Source organism: Carassius auratus, chromosome 29 (genome assembly GCF_003368295.1).
Source record: "Carassius auratus strain Wakin chromosome 29, ASM336829v1, whole genome shotgun sequence".
In the NCBI taxonomy this organism is placed as follows: Eukaryota; Metazoa; Chordata; class Actinopteri; order Cypriniformes; family Cyprinidae; genus Carassius; species Carassius auratus.
The window spans coordinates 798,524-823,359 of record NC_039271.1 but is presented as its reverse complement, the minus strand read 5'-3'; the positions used below and the strand labels follow the sequence as shown (position 1 = coordinate 823,359).

The 24,836-nt window shown below is 35.0% G+C and overlaps 3 protein-coding genes across 6 annotated transcripts in view; all 3 read left to right on the top strand.

Moving 5' to 3' along the window:
* Positions 1-4,823, top strand: part of LOC113048640 (conserved oligomeric Golgi complex subunit 5-like) — a 14,894-nt gene extending 10,071 nt beyond the window's left edge. Inside the window, exons 7-11 of the mRNA XM_026210503.1 lie at positions 690-927; positions 1,125-1,201; positions 3,005-3,131; positions 3,507-3,586; positions 4,217-4,823. Of these exons, the coding sequence (XP_026066288.1) occupies positions 690-927; positions 1,125-1,201; positions 3,005-3,131; positions 3,507-3,586; positions 4,217-4,328 (634 nt within the window). The 3' untranslated portion in view covers positions 4,329-4,823. The remainder of the gene's footprint in view (positions 1-689; positions 928-1,124; positions 1,202-3,004; positions 3,132-3,506; positions 3,587-4,216) is intronic.
* A 517-nt stretch (positions 4,824-5,340) lies between these two features.
* LOC113047795 (transcription factor E2F7-like) lies at positions 5,341-15,674 on the top strand. Of its 4 annotated transcripts, none has more exons than XM_026209091.1 (13): positions 5,341-7,002; positions 7,661-7,759; positions 7,863-8,150; positions 8,290-8,440; positions 9,682-9,891; positions 11,146-11,304; positions 11,393-11,530; positions 11,613-11,771; positions 11,862-11,931; positions 12,855-13,128; positions 14,168-14,321; positions 14,405-14,646; positions 14,735-15,674. In XM_026209091.1, exons 2-13 carry the CDS (start codon positions 7,661-7,663, stop codon positions 14,882-14,884), a joined length of 2,094 nt encoding a protein of 697 aa, XP_026064876.1. In that variant the 5' UTR covers positions 5,341-7,002; the 3' UTR covers positions 14,885-15,674. The 4 variants fall into 4 exon arrangements, with proteins under 4 accessions (XP_026064876.1, XP_026064874.1, XP_026064875.1 ...); XM_026209089.1 differs by having other exon boundaries at positions 11,113-11,304; XM_026209090.1 differs by having other exon boundaries at positions 7,661-7,774.
* Positions 15,675-17,538: 1,864 nt separating this feature from the next.
* Positions 17,539-24,191, top strand: LOC113047794 (cysteine and glycine-rich protein 2). Its single transcript, XM_026209087.1, has 6 exons — positions 17,539-17,647; positions 18,853-18,973; positions 20,661-20,829; positions 21,563-21,692; positions 22,943-23,036; positions 23,818-24,191. The coding sequence occupies exons 2-6, from the start codon at positions 18,862-18,864 to the stop codon at positions 23,892-23,894; spliced, it is 582 nt and encodes a 193-aa protein (XP_026064872.1). The 5' UTR covers positions 17,539-17,647; positions 18,853-18,861; the 3' UTR covers positions 23,895-24,191.
* The last annotated feature ends 645 nt before the right edge of the window (positions 24,192-24,836 follow it).

The window sequence follows — 24,836 nt, the reverse complement described above, 5'->3', positions numbered from 1 at the left end:
CAAATTAAAAATATTACTTGGTGAAGGACCTGCTTCCTCTGTGGTAGCACATTATATTTACAAATGCCACAAACTAAGAGGTAAAGAGTGAACACATCTACATTAGAAGTACCATCAATGTTTATGAAAATGTTTATAGATTTAATTTGCATGTATTTTATTCTATTTTTTTTTTTTCTTATGGATATATATGAATTTTTGTTTTGTTTGTTTCTATTCTGCTATGTACAATGCTTTGGCAATATGTACCTTTGTATGTCATGCCAATAAAGCAATATGAATTGAATTGAATTGAATTGAGAGAGAGAGAGAGTGTGTGTGTGTGAGAGAGAGAGAGAGAGAGTGTGTGTGTGTGAGAGAGAGAGAGAGAGAGAGAAGAGAGAGTGTGTGTGTTTGTGTGTGTGTATAATGACATGGGTATGACACAGGTATTACAAGGAGAGGGTGACTTATGAGGACATAACCCATGTCCCCATTTTTCAAAACACTTATAAATCACACAGAATGAGTTTTTTTGAGAAAGTAAAAATGCACAAAGTTTCCTGTGAGGGTTAGGGTTAGGTGTAGGGTTGGTGAAGGGACATAGAATATACAGTTTGTACAGAATAAAAACCATTACACCTATGGGACGAACACACTTTACACAGAAACAAACGTGTGTGTGTGTGTGTGTGTGTGTGTGTGCCCAGTTCTTTACCAGCAGGTGGCCGTCCAGACGTGCCGTGCTCTCTGTACATGCGTGAGCTGCAAGGCTTCATTGCACGAGTGATGAACGACTACTTCCGTCCGCTGCAGTGTCTGGACTTCCTGTACGATAGCACGGAGAACATCGCCCAGCGCGCCATCACCCTCTTCATCCGCCACGCCAGCCTCCTGCGCCCGCTCAGTGAGGGAGGGAAGATGAGGCTGGCGGCCGACTTTGCTCAGGTGAGGAAGATGAGGGTCGGCCTTCCTCGGCCTTCATCTCTCGAACCGAATCTGTGGCTCTCGCCAGTTTTCCTGTGTACATGAAACACAAAGGAAATGGGACGTGGTGATGTCAGAGTCCAGTGACATCATGCTGAAGCTCTCATGCATCTCAAAAGCATCTCATGCGCGCGTGTGTGTGTGTGTGTGTGTTACAGATGGAGCTGGCCGTGGCTCCTCTCTGCAGACGGGTTTCAGACCTGGGGAAGGCGTACCGTCTCCTGCGATCTTTCCGGTGAGTCTGGATGACGTCAGGTGACTTGATCTTCTGTGTGTAATGTTTCTCACAAACGCTCTCAATCTGCGTTATACTTTGTCCCCGACCTTCCTCCGCTGAGACAAAGAGGTCGCCTGGAGACTTCCCTCTGAGAGCTGCTGTTAATTACCTGTGAGAAAGAGAGAGAAGGGAAGGTTATTAGTGGAGACGCTCGACTGATTAGCTGAGGAGAAGTCTGTGTCAAATGATCTGTGTTGATAACGCTCACCTTCAGTTGCTCTGTTACTGTTTGACTCATGACAGCTCCACCTTCGTGCTCTTGATTGCACATTACTCCTAATAAAGTATTCTGTTTTAATCTTTCATCAGAATGTGAAAACTGCCTAGTTTCAAACTCTTTGCAAAGCAGCATATGATGTACATGATGCATTTATGCTTCGTTTTTAACGTTTTCAGAGGACATGTTATGATTAAGGTGGCATGCGTTCTCCATACTTCCTCCAGACAGGCTAATAAACGCCAGTGAGGTCTCGCAGGAAAGCTAATCTAATTAAAGCTCTGCCTTCGGTGCCATCTCTGGGAGAAACTTCTGTGCCTGGATCCCTCGTGCGTGATCTAGACCCCATTCCCCACTAGCAACTTTATTTGACTCAGTGAGAGGGTTAAAGTGATGTCTGGCAACCACAGGGGAATGATGTTATTACAAGAGAGCCTTAAGATAGAGATATAATTATTAATATGAAAATATTAGTCTTGTGTGATCACTGATGAGGGACCGATGTCGACAAGTGATTTCATTTTCGACCCGAACCGAGGTGCAACTTGTAAATGACATTGGTTTCTTTTCCATACTCGTAAGCTTGTTTGATTAAATATGCGACCCTGGACCACTTAAGTCTAAAGTGTCAAAATTGAGACTTATGCATCATCTGAAAGCTGAATAACTAAGCTTTGTTAGGATCTTGACCGAGATACGACTATTTGAAAATCTGGATTCTGAGGGTGCAAAAAAATCTAAATAGTGAGAATATCACCTTTGAAGTTCTGCAAAATAATTCTTTGCAATGCATATTACTAATCAAAAATGAGGTTTTGATATATTTACGGTAGGAAGTTTACACAATATCTTCATGGAACATGATCTTTACTTAATATCCTAATGATTTTTAGCATTAAGGAAAAATCTATTATTCTGACCCATACAATGTGTTTTTGGCTATTGCTACAAATATACACCCAGTGACTTAAGTTTTGTGCTCCAGGGGGGTCACATATAGCCTCTCAGCTTATACAGTACCAGGACACGATTCCCCTCAAGATGCACATTTAGATTTGGAGATGATTCATGAAAGGGTCTTGTGATTCTGTTGACTTTGGTTGCACTTGAAAGGGATGTTTGCTATGGAAATATCACAGGCTTCGGTCTTCTGCGTCCTCGTTACTTAACCCTTTAATTGCTGGCTGAGCAAAACTGGTAAAACTTACCTCCAGCACTTCTACTTACCCAAGCAATCAGATGCACAGTACGCATTTGGGCTGGTGAACCATCAATGCATAGACTTACCTTGTTTTCCATTTATGGAAATAGTGATGCAATTAAATCGATTTGAAATAAGATTTCTTTATATACTTACCACAGCTTGTAGATATAGTAGATATCTGCTGTGCACCTGCAGGAGAACTCTACTTTAAAATGTCATTTGGTGAATTTTATATATATGCAGCTTCCTTTCTAATCTTCAGCATTCATTTCGGTCTCTAAATTACACCCGGGTTGTGATTCCTGGTGAATGTGAATCTATTTGTCTGTCTCTGTTTCAGACCGCTGCTGTTTCAGACGAGTGAGCACATCGCTGGGAGTCAAGCGCTGGGAGATTTGATCCCATACAGCACCATATTGCATTTCCTGTTCACTCGTGCCCCGGCTGAACTCAAATCACCACATCAGGTACACACACACACACACACAGTGTCACACTAATGCAGAGAGATTGAAACCTCTTGGTTATAGATCCTCAAGGATTGAGGTTTTAGGTGTTAGCAAGCGAAAGGTTTTTGAGGTCAGATCCTGTTTATTCTGCATTGAGCGGGGCAATTCACCTCAAGTTGCCCCATCGCGACTGTCCCTGAGATCTGACCTACTGTAAGCTGCTTTAGATTAAAGCTTCCGCTAAATGACACATTTCACTTTGAGTGCTCGGACTGGAAAAGATGAAGATATTTTTAGCCATTTTATAAAACGAGGGTTGTCTAAAATTGCTTTGGCGTGGGTGGATTCATAGAGCTTTTATGCATCACTAATACCCCTTTCCCTTATAAACAGAGAGCGGAGTGGTCGATCTCTCGCTATTCTCAATGGCTGGATGACCATCCATCAGAGAAGGACCGTCTGAGTCTTATTAGGTAAGATCTAAGGCTCAAAAATGCAACTCCAATTCACAGTTTTCACTGCTTTTTACAATAAACCTTTCCAGTGGTGGAAAACTAGCTACTAACTTGGTTAGTAGTTTAGTTTCGCCTCTTTAACCCGTCAAACTAGAAATGTTAGGGTTCCCACAATCACAGAATCACAATCACAGAAACATGGAAAAATTAGGGAATTTTAATAAAACAATGCATTTCTGTGAGTTATTGTATACGCTTTATCATGTTTTTTTTTATTTTAGAGATTGCATTTAAATTTCAGGAAGTTGATGCAATGCATATATGTATTTATAGTCATTATGAACATTTCCATGCAGGTGATCTTGACTGTGATTTCTCAAGTGAACTTTAATTTTTCTGGTCATGCATGCTCAGCTCAAAAAAAAATTCCTTGGCTAGAAATTGCATTGTATGAGTGAAAAGTTTCTAAATTTTTTATTTTTTTAAACCCCCTATTCATAGAAAGCTCCTGGTAATGATTCAGTAGTTCAGTGCAGAACTGAATTTCTCAGTGTGACATCAGCGCCCTCTAGCGGTGCTCTGGAGGAAACACTGCAGCTTTCCTTTGATCAGGGCAAGTAAATCAAATGTGATTTTCCTTTGTTGCAGGGGGGCACTGGAGGCATATGTGCAGTGTATCCGAGCCAGGCAGGGGAAGGAGTTCGCCCCGGTGTATCCCATCATGCTCCAGCTGCTGCAGAAGGCCACGAGCGTGTCGTAGGATCCGCAAACTCATCAGAATAATCTAGACAGTTCGTCATAAGAATACACTCGTCTTCGCCAAAAGAAGACTTTATTATATTTCAAAACATTATGATTCTTTTGTCGAAGTCTGAAACTAATATGCATTTCTTATTTTTTTGTTTCTGGTGTCTACTGGCTTTATAGATCCCTACCTCCCTACAAATATAAAAAATAATCTGTTTTCCTGGTTAGAGAAGGGATTGAAAAATGAATTACTGAACACATTATGTATATGTGTATATGCTGATTAAAGAATGCCTCATGATTTCTTCACAAGCTTAACTTGGTTATATCTCCGATTAGTTAGCTTTCACACATTTTTTTGATATACAAAAATAGTTTGGATTGCTTCTAATTAATGCAGTGACGTTCAGGCATTTTATTTGTGATTTAACTGTCCAAATACTAAGCTTTTTTGGTGATATTCAAAACCGTGAAAGGAAAATTAAACACTTTGGAGAAGGAAATTGTATTTATCACTGTCATATAGTTTTTAGATAAAAATGGATGGAGTTTTTGAGGAGCGCATGTTGAGTAACATTTGGAGAGTTGTAGCATTGGTTAGCAGTACACTACAGGATCTATTACTGTAAGCCTGGTGAATATGAAGCTTCCTCTTAATATTCAGCTCTGGATCAGTTCTTGCTGTCTCTGAATCCTCAAACTTTTCCTTTGCCAACAGGAGCCCATCTTCAGAGTCCAGAGATCCTATTTTCATGTCTGTCTCTATCTTACACTCTTTTCACTCTGTTTTATTTGACCTACAATGGCACAGTCACATATTTTAGTGTTTAAAATGTGATGAGCTGCTCTTAAACATTCATTAAACTTCTGATTCTCTCCAGTTTTGCATAATCATACAAATGTGGTTCGTCCACTGCTCCTTGAATAATTTAATTAATCTTGTGTGTGCTTCTCAAACAGACAGTCTGAAGTGTTTCACATTGCCATTTGATCTCATTTAAATAACTGATCGTGACATATAAACGGCATTAAAGATGATCTAATGTAACAAACCCAAACCCTAAGATTATTAAAATACCTGTAAAATGGAAATTAGGCTTAAGTCTTACACGATATCTTATGGTATTTCAGCTCTCACAAAAGCAGTCGGATGAAGACCTTAGATAATAAAGATAAAAAGTGGCATGAAAACTGCTGAAATAATTAAAAAAGCAATAATCTAATAGCTCTTAAAACACAACAAAAAATGCATTAGTGGATTCCCAAACTTTTTTTGTCATATTTACTTGAAGTTCCCCAGAGATTTTGAAATAAATATTTTAAGTATCACATTTGCATGCATTTTCATGGTTCTCCTACAATGGTCAGTATATGCAGGTAACCATATAAAATATTTCATTTTTGTCGTATTTTATTTTGATGTTCTATTATGATTTATTTTTAATGCACATCTTAATGATTTGATCATTAGGTCCTCATTAAACTCTCGAACCCCCTGCAGTTCCTTTTTGAACCCAAGTATGAGAAACTTTGACATAATGTCGTTCATTAATTCATTTCATGATGTTCATTTTCTTTCTCTTTCTGTTTTTATATCCATATTGTAAAAGTTGATCCTATTCAAATCACTGTTAGGTTGGGTTGGGGTCAAAAGTAATCAAAAAGTTATCTTATTATATTACCTAAAATGTGCAATGTAATTGATTTCGTTACTATTTATTTTATTTTTTTTCATGTAATTTGGAATCAGATTACAATTTTTAAGTAACCCAGCTCTGATGAAGACTAATCGTTTCAGCCCTAATTAAGAGTGAAATAGTGAAGACATGCATCATTATATGAATGAATGACATATATCATGTGATATTGATCTGGTTTTACATATTTACTCATTATGCATATTTAGTTTTCTAAGTTAGTTTTAGACTGTGTTTGTGTGTGTACATAGTCTACATGTATAAATATATGCCTGTTTATGCTTTGAACTGTGATGACTGCGATACATCGGGTTTATACAGGCTCTTTTCTTAATTAGAAGGCTAATACAGTATCTGTTTATTTCTTAAGGCTATTATTAAATATATTGTTCTGTTTCTGTGATGATGACGTTGAAAGAGCGCTTCTCATATTACACTTCTTCCCGCGACGAACCCCTCAGTCGCGCCAAAATCCCACCTGTGTCCCTCATATTTGTTCCTGCTTGAGCTTCTCATTAAAAGAAGCCCGGGGGACATTTGGCATTTATATAATGTCAATTAATCGTCTGTGGTGATTAATTACGTCCCCAATGACTTGCAGCGGCCCCTTTAAATCTTCAGGAGGGAGCAGAGGCAGAGCGCGCATACAGCCGCCAACAAACCCCCCACAGGCTTGGTCAGAACGCGTCTCTGATTGGCTACGACCGTCGCTCCGAGTCATTCCCTCCTCGTTCGGCCAATGAACGTCGGTATATGTGCTTAGCGGCTACCTGATTGGCTGGGGGAGGGTGTAACTCTTCAGAGCGCCAGAAACGAGCTTTAGCGGGTGATTCATACTGGCTTGGCGGCTGAAATAAGAAGATTATTAGTTATGATCTTCTGATTTGGAGAGAAAAATATGTTCATTTAAGGAGCAAAACAAAGGATCACCACTTCACATGATTCAATCACGCTTTAAGGATTTTTTTATTCCAAGAACGGGAGTTTAAGGTAAGAAGATGAAGTATGACTTGCATGATTTCAAAATAATAATAATAATAATGTAACGTTAAATAAGTTAAATCTCCTTAAACTCAAGTTTGACTTTTACTTGAAGTTTCTTTTCTAGTAAGTTATTCAGAAAAAGAGAGGATTTATATGAAATGCTTTTTAATATAATAAGCATGCTGCTGAGCTCTGACAATATAGTTAATGTTAAATAAAACCATGTGCCATTATCTTATCAATATAAATCATTTTAAAAGTTACATTGTGTCTTCTAAGAATCTGACTGTTTTCGTGGAAATATTTCTTGCGCCAAAATCTTACCACCATCATCAGATCCATTTTTTAAGAACCTGATCATTAGTCATGTTTCTTATGCAATACTTTAGGATATTTAGTAATATAATACCCAATTAACGTTATATTATTTACTAGCAGTATTTTAAATAATACATTTTGACACCATAACTTCATTGGTAAGTAACAAACATCACATAAATACTTTACAGATCAGTTTATATTTGTAATTATACAGTTATATACACTATAACGTTGGTGTTATATATTAATAACAGTGCTAGAGTTAGTGTCAATCATGTAGTAGCATAATTCAGTGTTTATTTACTACTAGCATAAATGTGCTGATACATTTTTCTGTTTTTAGATGGAGATGAAGTGTTTAACACTAAAGGATTTGATTAGTGTGAGGACACTAGTGAATAAGACGGGCTCGGAGGATACCGGAAACACCAATGACCGGAAAGTAAGAGATCTGCATGTAATTAAAGCATTATTTTAGTTTGAGTAACTTGAAAATGCATCTACTGCCTCATTAGATTAATATCTAACTGTTACCCTGAATTCAGGAGAACATCTGCATGGACAGAAGAAAAACGACCCCTCTGAAGAGTGAGTCTGTGAATGGACATAGGAGAGTGTCCAGCCCAGATATCACCCACATGACCCCCAATAAACACGCAGAGAGGGCCCATCCGGACCCCTGGACCCCGACAGCAAACCTGAAAATGCTAATCAGTGCCGCCAGCCCAGATATCCGCGACAGAGAGATGAAGAAAACCCTCTTCAGACCCATCGAGAATGAAGAGAAGTCTGTAGAGGAGGAAGAAGAGGAAGAACTCGACGACTCGTGCCAGGTATCAAAACAAGTCTAAATCAGTCTCATGTTTGGAAACTTAAGACGCTTTTATCCACAGCGACTTACAACATGAAGATCATCTCAAATATCTTCATATGCTCTGTAGTTTTAGCTGGTTTTATCTCTCTTTATTGCAGTATGAAGCGTTAGATGATTCTGAGAGGAGACCCAGTCGCAAACAGAAGAGCTTGGGGCTTTTGTGTCAGAAATTTCTGGCATTGTACCCTGATTACCCAGAAACCTCTGAGAGCATCAATATTTCTCTGGATGAGGTGGCAACACGCTTAGGTAAGAGAAAATAACTCCTAATCATAAATTCTGTATAAAAGTTCTGTATAAAATATCATGAAATGACAGAAGAATCGCAGAGAAGGGCGACATAAAGCAGATATAAATTGTCACATTATTTGATTTAAAGATGGTGATATATGCATAATAAATGCCGAAATTATATACAGTATATGTTACATAATATTTACAAAATTAGAAATTAATCTGAAAGTGAATTACATCTTTTTTTAAATCCTTTAACAGATTTATTTATTTATATTTTACATAATATTTACAAAACTAAAAAAAACAAATATTTGAAAGTGAATTGCATGAAAAAAAAACTTTTAGAACTTGATTTTAAAAAAATCCTTAAACAGATTTATGTTATTATATTTTACATAATATTTGCAAAATTATAATACAGATATTTGAGTGAATTGCATGAAAAAAAAACTTTTAGAAATTTATCAAAAAAGATTTATTTATATTTATGAATTTATATTTTACATAATATTTGCAAAACTAGAAAAAAATATTTGAAAAGTGAATTGCATGCAAAAAACCTTTAGAACTTGATTTAAAAAAAATCCTTTAACAGATTTATGTATTTATATTTTACATATTTACAAAACTATAATAAAAATATTTGAAAAGTGAATTGCATGAAAAAGAAAAAAAACTTTTAGAACTTGATTTTTTGTTAAAATCTTTAAACAGATTTATTTATTTATATTTTACATATTTACAAAACTATAATAAAAATATTTGAAAAGTGAATTGCATGAAAAAAAACTTTTAGAACTTGATTTTAAAAAAATCCTTAAACAGATTTATGTATTTATATTTTACATATTTACATAACTAGAAAAAAAAATATTTGAAAGTGAATTGCATGAAAAAAAAACTATTAGAACTTGATTTAAAATAGTAAACTAAACAGATTAATACTTTAGATGGCCATTTCCTGATTCTGTAATCCTGTTATAGTATTTTTCATAAATAAATGTGTTTTCTGAATGCTGACAGTATGAATGGAGAAAGTATTATAGTGTATATCGATCTTTTACTAATAATAGAAAAGAAAACTCTAAAATATTTCACATACCATATACTTTCTTTGTTTAAAAGTCCTCATGCATGAAATAAAAGTCATCTACTAGCCATCAAAATAAAGGTTCTTCCGGCACATCGGCCAAACATAAAATTGCTGTTAATTAAAAACTGCTAAATGTCCAGAACTGTCTACTGTGACGCAGGCGTTGAGAGACGTCGTATCTACGACATTGTGAACGTGCTGGAGTCTCTGATGCTGGTGAGCAGAATGGCTAAGAACCTGTACGTGTGGCACGGACGCTCAGGACTGACACGGACCCTGCAGGATCTCCATCAGGCGGGACGCGAGCAGGGCTACCATCTGCAGATGGACCAGAGACCGTGTGCCGCCCACCACGTGCAAAACTCACACGGTATGACAGTTTGCATTGCAAAAAAAAAAAAGATTTCAAAACCAGTCCGTCTGGTTGCATGATGCATATTCTGTCATCTGCATGATTCACTGTATTGCACACAAACGCTTTACATTGAAACCATAGTGGCAGTTGCCCCATTAACACCATTATTAGTATCTCCATTAATCTGTCACCTGTTAACAGCGTCTCGTGCATCACAACACAGGTCACCAGGTCTTTGTGTTGATCACTGGTAATCCCGTCATAGCACCGGGACTCTTTGTTAGAGACAGGCCCAAGAGGGAAGCTCATTATTCAGAGAGGAAGATGAAGCTGCAGGTTTAGACATGTTTGTGTTTGCTGAGCTCTTGGAGGGGGACTTGATTAAATCACCTCACTGTTGACCTTAGTTTAGAGAAACTACACTTAATCAGTAATAATATAGTCAACTATAGCGTAGCTGCAGGCACTATGTCTGTTTAACTTAAGCAGATATGGTTTTAGAATATATAGTAATATTATTATTATTTATATATATATATATATATATATGTGTGTATATATATATATATATGAAATAAAAAAATGCAATAAATTATTATGTGTATATATGAAATAAATGTATATATGAAATAAAAAAACATGCAATAAATTAGTTTGTGATCCCCGGTTATTATAGTTAGCTAAAACTATATGCATTTGTTAAATTAACCAAAATAAACTTTAAATATAAAAAAAAGAATGATCATTTTAAAAACTTTCTTAATTTCTCATTTTCATTTAGTTTAACAGTTTGTACTAAAATTATTAAAACTTAAATATTTTATTAAACAATAGATAAAAATAGAAATTACTAAAACTACAATTACAATGAAAAAAGAAAATGTAAACATTTATTTAAAATATTAAAAAGTAAATTAACACTAATGTGATTTTTTTTCTACTAGATGCACAAATGGTAAAGAAGTTATGGTAAATATTGTGCAAAAGTGCAATGATATACAAATGCTATATACACATTTAAAATTATAAATAAAACTCTGGTATATACTGTAATTGTCCATGCTTCAAATTAAATCTTCTGATTTTTTAAATGCACATTAGAAAAAATGAATGCTATTTGAAAGCTCTGATGCTTTCTGTTTCTGAAATGAGCCGATGATGAAATAAAAGCCGCTAATGATGTTAGCCTCAGTCACTGTTTTATATAACTAAGACAACTTTTACATGTGTTTACAGTGTTTTACAGCATGGTTTCTCTCTCTAATTCAGCGTCCTCCAGCAGAAGGAAGGACAAATCGCTCCGAATCATGAGCCAGAAGTTTGTCATGCTGTTTCTGGTGTCCAAAACACAGACCGTTACCCTCGATACAGCGGCTAAGATCCTGATCGAAGAGGGCCAGGATGACTCCAGCCACAGCAAGTATAAAAGTACGACACCAGCCAGATTTCATATTTGAAATATGATGCATTTCCTTGATGACTAATGCAGCTTGCTTGCTTTTTTTGGTGTGTGTAGCTAAGGTGCGACGTTTGTACGATATCGCTAATGTCCTGACCAGCCTGAATCTGATCAAGAAGCTTCACGTGAGAGAGGAAAAGAGCCGGAAACCCATCTTCATATGGATTGGACCAGCCGATTTCCACAGCAGCTGCGGTGCGTCCTGTTTGAACACCTGAAATTAGCTTTTAGGCTCTTCAGTGTGATTATATTGGGACTATTGTTGCCTGTCTTTTAGATTCAGACGATTTGAGAGTCTCCGAAGCTCAGATTAGCTCCACCGGGGAACGACGGGAGAAGATGACGCGTCACTCCTCCTTCCAGGTCACTTCTACCCCTTCTGTCAATCAAAGGCGGATAAGCTCCGCCCCCAGCACACCTCACAGACCTACCACAGGTGAGAGCTGAGCAGAGCTCTTTCTATAATATGAGTTTACATTTGATGTAATTGTAGTTTATATGACCTTGTGTGTGTGTGTGTTTTCAGACGAGCCTGTGGATTATTCTAGGAAGAGTGTGAACACTAACGCAGTGTGTCAACTGCAGTTTGGAGACAGGTGAGTGCACCTGTGTAGAATTGGGATGTGCAGAAATGTACACATATTTCAGACACTAGGTAAAGGTCTTGGTTGAAAGGTTGTAGGTTCAAACCTGAAGATTATGCATAACCATTGTGCTCTTGATTACTAGCAGTGTTCATTTAGGATTATTCATTTTACTACACTGAATAATTGGTGGAAAAATAATTTTCACACAGAAATTGCTAGTAAGCTTCACAGAAAATACAAAGAAATGTCAAGTAACGTAGAAATAAACATGAAATTCTGAAGTAACAAATTAATTTTTTTGTATTTTCTTGTATGTCCTCCAATAATGGTTTTATTAGCAACTTAGAAAAATTATGTTTGTAGTGTATTATAATATTTATAATAATATTTTAAATTAACTTTTATTTTTAGAATTCGATTTAAATGTTGAGGTGTTTTTGTATCGGTTTAGCATTAATTTATTTTTGTCAATTTTATTTAATTTTATTTAATTTTAGAAATAATTATGTGTTATTTATAATAATATTTGAAATTCACTTTTATTTTTAGAATTCAATTTTAATTTTGTTGTGTTTTTATGTGTGTGTGTGTGTGTGTTTTGTATCTGTTTAGCGTTAATTTATTTTTGTCAATTTTATTAATTTTATTACTTAAACTTACAGAAATAATAATGTAGTATTTATAATAATATTTAGAATTCGATTTTTAGTAATTTTGTCGTTCTTATTAGAATGTATTAATATTTTGAATGAGCTTTTTGTGTGATTTTTCGGTTTTAATTTTGATGTCAGATTTCAGTTTTGTTGTGCGTTTGATATCTTCATTAGTTTTTCTGTTCAGCTTTATTTATTTGTTTGTCAGTTTTGCTAGTTGTAGCACTTAAACCTATGTATTTCACATGCTCCCTAACTCTGTGTCCTGTTGTTTTCTAGTGTTCAGTCCAGTGGACGTCCTGTGGCGTCGTCTCTTCAGACAGATGTGTCTCATGCATCTCTGCCCGTTTCAGCCCAGTTCGCTCCTCACCAGTTAGCGTACGTGCCCGGTCTGCCCCAAACACCCCTGATCATGGTGTACAGCGGACACGTGCCAGACGCCATCGGGTCACCCGTCTCAGGACATCTGAAGAAGAGAGAGAGACCAGAGGAAGAGAAAGAGGAACAGACAGCGAAACGAAGCAACCGCTCGGCTTCCATAGAGAGTCAAATGGTGAGTGTTATGAGCCAGACATATATATATATATATATATATATATATATATATATATATATACACACATAGCTTAAAAATGTAAATTAAGACAATAAGCAATGACAAAATTTAAAGCTAAAATTGTATGAAATGTGGTATACCAATATGTTATTATTAGACTAAAGTATCTGACATAAAAGAATATATTTATTTATATATTCACATATGAGAATGTTATCATTTTGTCAAAAACTGCAAGTGAAGAAATAAAAGCAGCTTGATAAAATAAGCAATAATGTATACTTTAAAATGAATAACCACTCCTTTGCATGTGACCCTAGCTTTTTTTGTCCTCTCTCTCTCGTCCCTGTTTGTATAAGACACTGAGTACATAAAAAAGGGAAATAAATTGTATTTGGTTTTCTTGACAGATGGCAGTGATTGCTTAAAAAAAGATGTAAAGTTTCTTTTTTTTCTTCTTTTTTTTTCCTTAGTAATATTTACAGTCTTTGCTGTATTTTATTATATTGCTACCATATTGTACATGCATACTACATTACTAGTATTTCTACTTGTATTATAGTGTAATGCACTAGTATGTTTTGAAGCAAGCATTTATAATTTAAAAATTATTATTTTTTATTTTACATTTTTTTTGAGTCAGAGAGTTAGAAATACGTTTGTTAATTTATTTGTATTTATTTTCTTTTTTTCAATATGTTGAAACAAACATTGTATCGTCTTTTATCATCTCTCTGATTGGTAAAGCCCAAATAAAATTAATTACTGTGTGTAAAATTAGAAAAAATAGGCTTTTATGCAAAAAAAAAAAAAAAAAGCTTTGATCAGCATCAACTCATATTTTTGCTAGAAATGTGACTTCCTAGAAACGAATATGATGCAGTTGAAATGTATCCGATGTTTCTGACCCTGTTTATGGAGTATGATGTAAAGATAGATTTTCCCATGATGCAATCACTTAATGAACAGCTTTATTGGTTTAATAATGGCCTCATTCACAGTATTATAAACTGTCTTTTGTGTGAATGTCCCACAGGGTGAGAGTGCCAGAAGGTCTTCAGTCTGCTCTGGCGACGGTTCCCCGTGGGACGAGACCTCGTTTGGGCCTGTAAATGAGGAAGAGGCGGGAGCACGCAGCCCTAAAGACCCCCGGCTGTCCTCTCATTACCTCTATGTTCCTAACACGGCAGGTACAAGAGAACCTGAGCGGTGATCGCCCGTCTTTGTTTTATCGTAAGCTCATCCTAAAGTGTAATTTGACTGTTTCCTGTAGGTCTGAACGGTTTGAACTTCCTCGTGCCAGCGGGACACACACAAGGTGGCGTGCCGGGTGTAGCCATGCCGTATTTTTTAGTGCATTCACCGCTCATGCCCTCCTCCAGCGGCGAGGCTTTGAGTTTCAGCGTGCTGTCACCGGCTCGTTTTGTGATGCCCGGAGGGGCGTTTGGTGTGATCGAAACACTGAACACCACTGAGCATCGTGCACAAGAAAGCCCTCGGCCAGCGCAAACACAGGTCAGTTTACTGCATGCCGTTGTTGTTTAACATAGTCACTAAGAATTCATTCGAGCTGTTTCTGAGCTTCTCACTTCTGCTGTTTCAGACTCCTGTGACACCAAAGGAAGCGGCGGGGTGCTCCAAATCTTTCTTTGAGACGCCCGGAGCCTTTGGCTCTCTCAGCACCCCCCCGGCGGCACGCAAAAGAGGCTCCGCCCAGAGGAGGCTGGACATCGGACACACCGCAGCCAATTAAATCAGCCGTATTCATGCTTCTGTGGTGCTACAGTGCCAAAGACAGACACAGCATTACACCGCAAACTTGACTGATCAACATTTCCTGTTTAGTAGCGAGGGCAGATATTAGTGTATGCGGCTCTATTTGTTATCCCAAACCGCTTTAGATAGTATTTTGGAGTTCATTCGACATCCTACTAGTATATAAACCCTTATTATTTATTACAGCTGAGGCTCAAATCAACAATCCAGCTCTAGCACTACGTATTTAAACATGTGAAAACTAATCAAGTCTGGATCAGCCTCTGAGAGAGAAGAATTTAGCCGTATGTTCACTCTTTCACGAGTTTGTGCTAACATGCCAAAACTGAGTGTGTTTGGGGATACAGAACAAAATAATGGTTGTGATTTTTGACACTGTTAAAGTTTAAGGTGCTACATCCGTGAAACGGATCGAAAACGGAGACATACTTGAAGACCGGTGACTGATCTGCTATCACTGGAGCAAAGGTGAAATATCACAGTACTGTACCGTTTTAAACAAAGGATGTTTATGTATGAACTCTTTGTAGACTAGTAATAAATTATTTTGTGGAAACATACATTTGGATTGAATTTTACACAACATGGTTTGATCCATACAACTGTACAGTATTTCCTGTAACTCGCAGCATTGAGTATTTTTTATGCCGGTCAGTGTTTAAATGTGCGGTGCTTTTGTGTTAAATTATTAGATATGTTTTCAGTCATTTTATGTGTGGACACGTGTGACATACAAGTAGTACAAAATAAATCTATGTAAAATGTAATATTATTTGTTAAATCTTGCATTATTGGGTGTGTGCCAAGTACAGATGGGCTTAATTTTGTGCGACCACAAGATGGCCTCATATACAAAAAAAATGATTTTTTTATGATGCATCTCAGAAACAAAGGCCAAAATCAGGTGATCTCGGACCTTACCTGTGTGCCTTTGTAGCATCGTTTTCATCTGCATTAAATTCAATATGGCATCTAACATCTAATGTCATTAATAGGCCAATAAACCTAAAAAAATAAAATAAAAAAAGACTTGATTTCTCAGGAATAATCATGTTTGTGACCAAGAGATGAGACAGAATTCACCAAACATTGGATAAATATCAATATGGCACAAGACTCGGTCTGAATGAGCTCAGGTCAGAAACAGACACATGCACGGAAACCTAAATAAGCAAATCCTGTGTTTTAATATCTCATGCACGTGCCATTCCTCAGAGTCCAGTAAAATGAGGACGGACAGAAAGCTACATCTGTTTTTCATTCGCTCTTTCTTTCCAGTCCTTCTTTCGGTGTTATATGCATTCCAGATGAAGAAATGACAGCATACTTCTGCACTGCTGTATTATTACACCAGCAAAATGTGGCTTTAAAATATCAAAATATGGAATTTGCACAGTGCTTTTTTCCTATTGTTTTATCAATTTTTTATGTTTTGTTTGAAAAGTGTGTAAATAAATGAGACATGTCTATGTTTATACAGTGACATTCAGAAAAGCTGGTCAATTTTATTGAGGTCAAAGTGTATCAGCTCCCAAAATGACAAGTGATGCATGCTGGGTAATTACAGGAGCTGCTTTCTGGGATGGCTTTAAAGCTGCAGTCGGTAACTTTTGACGCTCTAGCGGTTAATAAACAGAACTGCTTGCGTCTTGCGGAAGAACATCGTAGCCGGAACTACTTCTCTCTGTTTATGTCTATGAAGAATCACAAAGGTACTGGGTTACTCCGCCGCGGTACCCCCGAAGCAATCTAAAATAGTCCGAATATAAACACTTATTATAGGTGCACCCTAGTGATTCAGGATAAGCTAAAAACACGATTTGGAAAATCGTTTCTTGGTGTACTCGCTTATTATATACATTTTTCTACATTTTGAACACAAACAAAGTTACAGACCGCAGCTCTGATTGGTTGATTCTATACGGGAGCGGTAAGAAACAACCTTTGTGTTCAAAGTATACAAAATGAATATAATATATAATAATTTTTCCAAAATATCTATTATTTATTTATTTTTACAGTATACAACTATTTTGAAGGCATGCATATTTGTAATTCTTAGAAAACCTGTAAATAGATACGAAAAATAACCATGGTTTTATTATAGTAAAACTGTAGTAATCCATGTTTTTTTGGCGTATTGATTGCCATTTGTAAAACCACAGATTTACTACAAATACCATGGTTAAACTATGGTTAATATAGCAAAACCATGGTTAATTTGTGGTTACCATGGTTTAACTACAGTAACCATGTTTTTTTGGTTTTATTTGTAGTAAAACCATGGTTAATTTTCGTAAGGGTTATGGCATGCAACAAAATGTTTCTTACAGTACCTCATCTTTTTTGCATGGCAAGCATTGCAGTAAAGATCATTCATCTTCTTTGGGTATGTCTGACACATCACAGGCATCAGGCCTGAAGAATGCACAAAGAACACATATATGACATTTTTATATTCTTAGTCTACACTTACATACACATAAACAAATTAAGACTTTAAAAGTTAAAGTGACGCATACATTTATGATTCAGCTCACTGTTATGACACCACAATGTGCGTCAAGTAGGCTACGTAACATGTCTCTCTCTCTCTCTCTCTCTCTCTCTCTCTCTCTCTCTGTGTGTGTGTGTGTGTTTAAAAAAAACACACTCCTCCTTTTCTCCCTCTGTAATCCGCCGATGAGATTCCAGGCTGTTCGCACTTTGGGAATCATCTGGGAAGCACGTGAAAGCTCAGGTAGGAGCCTTTTAAACAGCGTCGTGTCTGTGTGAGAAACTCTTTTTTTAATTACTGGAGCTTAAAATACGTGTTTTATTGAATCGAGTTCGTTCTCAGCAGTTAGATGAAAAGTGAGGAAACTCCGCTAAACATTCAGAAGAAGTTCGTTTCGTCGAGTCTGAAAAAACTTTTTTTTCTTTTTCTTTTTTTTCATTTCTATATTTATCTCTATTTGGTAGCCTACTTGCCAATTTAATATTTAGGCTATACGTGTTCAATGTGTGTAACTAAACATGCAAACGGTTTATCATCGACAAGTATGCAATTTGCATGCTTGATACAATTAGTTTTCTTAAACTATTAGATGCACTTCGAAAACAAGTCCCGTGGCAGTACTTATCATATTCATATGATTTAGTGTGTCACTGCTTTATACATTGGGGAATATATCGTCATATTCTCTATTATGTTAGTGTTAATAACATGAAGTGTTATCATGCATTTATTATGCATTTAAAGTTTTCAGATTAACACAAGCATACTCTTTAACAGTGGAGATCTTGATATAAGACACATGCATGCTTTCACACATGGGTGCTGATGTTGGTTTGAGGAACCTCTGAGGTCTTGAGATGCTCGGTTTTCCTCCTTTATGTCTGGACATGTGTTCAATCTCTAATCACTCTTTTCAAGCTTCATTTATTCATATTCAGATGTCATTTTACAGAGAACAGCTCATGTTTTCCTGGAGATGACTGAAGTTTATGAGCACTTAGCCATTTTATTTGAATACTGTTGGAGAGGTCTGATATCATTTAATTTGACTAGAACAACTGAGCAAATTGAACTGAACCTTTGAAACGTCTGACTGCTGTTTTATTCACGTGCTTGTTTTGAATTTGACTTCCAGACATTGTGCTTTTAGCGAGACTCGCCGTCTCTGTTTGACTCTCCATTGTCCTGTAGCTCCTGGTGGTCTCGGTGTGTTTTGATGTTGGGGTCTTCAGATGTCCACAGGGGGTTTACCGTCTGTAGTTTGTCTTTATAAGTCCAGACGGATGAAGTGGGGTTTTATCTGGTCATAAATAGTGAAACACTTCACATCACGCCTGTAGACGTCCAGCACACCTGGACATCTTCCTGAGGTTGATCTCTGAACTCGGCTGGATGGAGTTGTTTCCTTTTAAAGCTATGGTACTTAATTGTATTTTCTCTCTTCACAGTTTTTCATCATGCCAAACTGGGGTGGAGGAAACAAATGCGGCGCCTGCGGTGGGACGGTGTACCACGCTGAAGAGGTGCAGTGTGACGGGGGGAGCTTCCACAAGTGCTGCTTCCTCTGCAGTAAGTCAAACACTACTCTTTACTGCCGAGGGGACTCTAGGGCACATATCACCCCAAAATCAAAGGAAAAAATATTTATATAATATTAATATTTATTTTCATGACAATAAAGCATGTTTTCATGATTTTCATAATTTAATTTAAATAAATATCATTTAATAAAAAAAAAAAATACACTTCACCCCAAAATCAATGAAAAAATTAATACATTATGTTTTGTATAAAAACAGAGCATTTAATTTCATAAAAAAAATTAAGCATTTTTTCTCTCCTAATTTCATTATTTTATTTTGTGTAAATGTTTTATTTTATTTTGATTTGTAATGGCGAGTAGTTTTGGTGGTGATTCACTGCAAAAAAAATAAAAATAAATGAATACATTTTAAAACCAGCAAACATAAACATTTTGGTTATAAAAAAAAAATTATATATATATATATATATATATATATATATATATATATATATATATAAATGAATATATATGACTGTATAAATTGTTGCAAAAATATATATATATATATATATTTAAGTTAAAAAAAGAATATATAAATAAGTAAAAAAAAAAGAGTATACTTTTTTTATTTATTTATATATATATATATTCTTTTTTTATTTATAAATGAATATATATGACTGTATAAATTGTTGCAAAAAAAAAATATATATATATAAGGAAAAAAAAAGAATATATAAATAAGTAAAAAAAGTGTATACTTTTTTTATTTATTTATATATATATATATATATATATATATATATATATATATATATATATATATATATATATATATTCTTTTATATATATATATATATATATATATATTTATTTATATATTATTATTATTATTATTTTTAGTTACATAAGAACTGGGTAGATTTTGTCAGAGCATTTTTTTTTTTTTATTAAAATTCCTCACTATTCAGTGACTTAATTTGTCCTGCCGTGAGCGGTCCTAACACCAGTGCTGCGTTTGTGAACTCTGAGATGTTTTTGTGAGATCTCACTACGGCTGAACGCACATGCTTCACATTAGCGCTTCGCTACCAAAACCAGGAGAACAATGCGGCCCACATGAGTGGTGTTTATTTGCTGTGGGCCACAAAAGCCATTCTGTTCAGAGCGAGATGATGATGATGAGTTTAATGAGCGCTGAAACCCTTCTGTCCCTCCGTCTGTGTTTCCACCGCATTTCCTCCACGACTGAAGTCTTTAATGACTGGAGCTTGCTGGTCAGATGTGGACAGTCACCTGATGTTTTTCCGGGATATTTAACGAGACTGATGGAGTTCAGGGATGTTTTGTTCGGCTGAATGAATAATAAAGGGTGTTAACCTCCCTGCTGTGGATTTGTGTTTGTCTCTCCGGGACAATGTCTCATACTGAGTCAGCTGACAAAACCACATGAGAAACACATTGCATTCTGGCTGTGAGGTTAAAATGATAGATTATTAGCTGTGGCATGACTATTATTATTATTATTGCTCATACTTTGAGTTAAAGGTTTAAGTCTCTAACTCCAAGAGAGATGTGTAACCTGCCTAACAGCATGCATTTAAAACCATATGCAATGTATGCAACCATATATCTGCACTTTAGCAATGCAGCAGTGAGTTTTGCATGGAAAAGCAGCTCCTATCTTCTTAAAAAGAACACGTTCTGATCTGTGTTTTCTCTCTTCTCCAGTGGTCTGTAGAAAAGGGTTAGACAGCACCACATTGGCCATCCATGACCAGGAAATCTACTGTAAGTCCTGCTATGGTAAAAAGTACGGGCCGAAAGGATACGGCTACGGTCAGGGAGCAGGAACGCTGAACATGGACCGCGGCGAGAGACTGGGCATCAAACCAGAAGAGTGAGCGTTTTATTCCTCATCCATTTTCATCTAGAAGTTTCTATGGTGAATGTACTGTATTGCAATGTAGTTGTAAAATAGTGAAAGGTGTGCATGTCATTTATTGCATATGTGTCGTATTGTTATGGTACTTAAACTATTCAACAAATGTTTGGAATAAATGCAAAAAAAATGTATCTAAATATATTTATTAAAAATATATTTAATATTATAATTATTAAATATATTTTTCTTATCAAGGCTATATTTATTTGGTCAAAAATACAGAAAATTGTGAGACTATTTCAACTTTTTTGAAATTTATTTCAACTGTTTTGTAATTTCATATATAAATTTATTCCCATGATGCATAGTTGTATTTTCAGCTGTGTATCACAGAAATAAATTACATTTAACAATATATTCCCATAGAAAATGGTTATTATAAATTGTAAAAATATTTTAATTTTTTTTGATCAAGTGTAAACCGCCTTGGTGGGCATAAAATCATAATTATTCCAAACTTTTCCCCAGTAGTGTATTATTATTATAAGCTCTCTAGCTGATTTAGTTGTGGAAGTGAATGCGTCCTCTGGTGTGTTCAGGCTCGCCGTCAGGTGATTATTGTTATGAAAGGATCTATTATGTAAGCAGAGCTGCTCTTCATACTCACCCGACACAAAGCGGCTCATTCACGGCCCCTCGTTAGTCTGCTCTCCAGAAAACAGCATCTGACCTCTCTGTCTCCTACCAGAACCCAAACTCACCGACCCACCACCAACCCAAACCCCTCCAGGTTTGCGCAGAAGTTCGGCGGCTCGGAGAAGTGCGCTCGCTGTGGACAGTCTGTGTACGCTGCGGAGAAGGTGATGAGCGCTGGGAAGGTGAGGCGTAATAATTAGTAATATTAATATGTGCTGTAGTCCTTAAATACCATCAGCATCAGTCTTTACTGTCCTCATGCACAAATCAATACAGTGCACTGTTACAGCAATAACTGTTCACAATCACACCGACACTCAGTGATTTCACATATTTAGAGAATTAAGAAACATGTTTTATTAAGTTTCTTGATATTTGTTGATCTAGATCAGTGAGTTTCAACCACAGGGCCACGGGATTTCATTTAATTGATCTGATATAATTACTTTATTTAAAAGCAAAACAACAACCAAAAAAAATTATATAAAAAACTAGTAATCATCACTCTGTTTTTGTTAATAATATATATATATATATTAGTATAATTAATAAAATTATATTATATTAATATTTAACTATAAAATATTGGAGCTATTACTTTTAACTAAAACGATTAAATTTTTAAAAATAAATATAATTTAATTTAATCTTGTTGCCATATTTCTGGCAACAAGATTAAATTAAATTATATTTATTATTAAAAATTAAATCGTTAGTTATTAACGATAAAAAAATTAATAAAAATTTAATAAAAAAATTAAACTTTAGACTTAAAGTACTTTTTTTTTTAAAATATATACATACATATATATATACATACACACACACACACACACACATATATATACACACACACACACACATATATATATACACACACATATATATATATACACACACACACACACACACATATATATATATATATATATATATATATATATATATATATACACACACATACATATATGGTTATTTTATACCTTTTTTCTAAAAAAAAAAAAAAAAAATCATTTCAAATATATGCATTTTGTTTCAAGTAATGGATTTTTTTTCAAATGTAATGTTTTAGTTAATGATGATAACCCTGATATACATTCAGCTAATAATATTATATCTAATATAATAATATCAACTGTTCAGATGGGGATCATAATCACACACAGAGTGACATCATCACCGGTATTATTCTCTCAGACGTCACTGGGTTCAGAAGTTCACCTCCGGTTCACAGTTTAACTCTTTCTTTGTCTTCAAGAGGGTTTGCAGATGCATGTACAGATGCCAAAACCCCTCTTCAGCAGATCCGGGTGTGAAGCGTTTCGCCCGGTTTCTGTCTTTCTCGGTTTAATCACCAGGAAGTCATGAGCACTTGATGTCACTTTTATTTTTATCTGAACATCATGGCTTTATCCTCTCGTTTTTCTTCCAGCCGTGGCACAAGAACTGCTTTCGCTGCGCCAAATGTGGGAAGAGTCTGGAGTCGACCACTCAGACAGAGAAAGATGGAGAAATCTATTGCAAAGGTCAGATTTCTGTAGAGTTTAATTGGGTTGGACACGCCTGATCTACACGGTCAGTGGTAATCAAGTGTTGGGAAAAGTTTCTTTTAAAGTACGGCATTTCATTATCGCATCACTCCCTAAAAAAGTAACTAATTCTGTACTTATTCTGTTACGTTACTTTTGCATTACTTTTTCAATCTGGGCAGGGCTTGTTTGTTTGTTTTCATTATAACATATAAAAAGTTATTCTATATTTTTGGGCTCGGGCTGAAAAGAAAGTCAATTCACATCTGTACAATAGAAGAAAGTTTAACACTTCAGCAATACATTTTTGCTTATTAGTATGAAGGTCACCAGCAAAGACACTGGTTAATATTAAATACATAAAAGATATTTGTGTTATTTAACATTTAATTATTGCAGCTGTGCATTTTTCTTTTTGAGGAATACTGAATCTTTTTATTTTGCGAGTGAGATTAATGCATTAATCTCATTAATTAATGCATGTTTAATTTAATTTTAAAAGTAATCCGATTATGTAACTATAAAAAAAAACAATAAAAATGCACTTCTTGCATGACCTAAGGGTGAGCAAATTAACAGCAAAAAAAGAAAAGTGCATGTATATATAAAAAAGTGTCCCTTTAAGAATAAACTAAAATATTCCATAAAGCGTCGTTAACATGTTGTCAGCTTTAATGGCGCAGCATCTGAACTGAAAGCTCATCAGTTTTGAAGCAAACCTCATCTATGACACATCACTCATTAATTTACTACAATTTCTGTTTCTTTTTTTTTTCAGCTTGTTATGCAAAGAACTTTGGACCAAAAGGATTTGGATACGGTCAGGGCGCAGGAGCTCTGCTTCACGCTCAGTGATAGTTGGGAAATGTTTCTCTACTTTTATAACACAAGGTTGTTACTAATTTCAAAAGAAGAAAAGGATTATTTTGCATAAAGAAAAAGTACCATTAAGATAAAGGCTGTTATATTTTTATGATAACTAAGAACATCATCTTTTGCAAAACATTGGTTTTAAATAATTAAGTACTTAATAATATAGTATTTAATATAAAATATAATTTTATGTTGATTTTAATTATCATACTTGTTTCCGTAATACAATAAAGTACTGTGAATTTGGGAAAATATCAATCGAAAAAAATTAAATAAAAAGGAATTATATATAAACAATGGTTCTAAGAAATAAGGTTAATTTTCTTTATGCAAAATATGTATTTTTAATATTGAGTTCTATTTTAAGTAGAATTTCCCCCAAATTCTCATTACCATAAATTTAAATAATTGCTTTTTTAATTATTTATATTAAATGTAATGTATTTGATATAAATTATTTTATATAATTTATTTTTGTAAAACAACAAATCATCTACTGCATTACAGTAATGAGGATTTAGGAAAATATTTCTCAATACTTTTATTTAAAAATAAAAAGATGGTTCTAAAAATGTAGTTAATTTACTTTATGCAAAATATTTTTTAACCCTTTTACTAATTATAATTACAAGGTTAAACGCATTTTAAAAATACATTTAGATTAATACATAAATTTTTACATAAATTGTATAAATGTGATTTTAATAAAATACTGTATTACAGTAATGAGAATTTGAAAAAAAGTCAGTCATTAAAAAAAAAAAAAAAGGTCCTAAATAAGGTAATTTTTCTTAATGCAAAATAGTTCATAGTGTTATTTTATGATATCTACATTTAGAAAACAAACATGTTCAGTGTGCAATAAACCCTTGTTTCAGTGCACTTTGCTTCTGTCGTGCAGTGATATTGAAAACTAACCCACAG

Excerpts from the sequence above, each read along its gene's own strand:
- LOC113047794 (XM_026209087.1), top strand. The coding sequence starts at position 18,862 with ATGCCAAACTGGGGTGGAGGAAACAAATGCGGCGCCTGCGGTGGGACG. Across the intron at positions 18,974-20,660 it reads CAAGTGCTGCTTCCTCTGCA|TGGTCTGTAGAAAAGGGTTA; the intron begins GTAAGTCAAACA and ends TCTCTTCTCCAG. Across the intron at positions 23,037-23,817 it reads TGGAGAAATCTATTGCAAAG|CTTGTTATGCAAAGAACTTT; the intron begins GTCAGATTTCTG and ends TTTTTTTTTCAG.
- LOC113047795 (XM_026209088.1), top strand. The coding sequence starts at position 7,661 with ATGGAGATGAAGTGTTTAACACTAAAGGATTTGATTAGTGTGAGGACA. Across the intron at positions 11,772-11,861 it reads ACCTCACAGACCTACCACAG|ACGAGCCTGTGGATTATTCT; the intron begins GTGAGAGCTGAG and ends GTGTGTTTTCAG. Across the intron at positions 14,647-14,734 it reads CTCGGCCAGCGCAAACACAG|ACTCCTGTGACACCAAAGGA; the intron begins GTCAGTTTACTG and ends CTGCTGTTTCAG.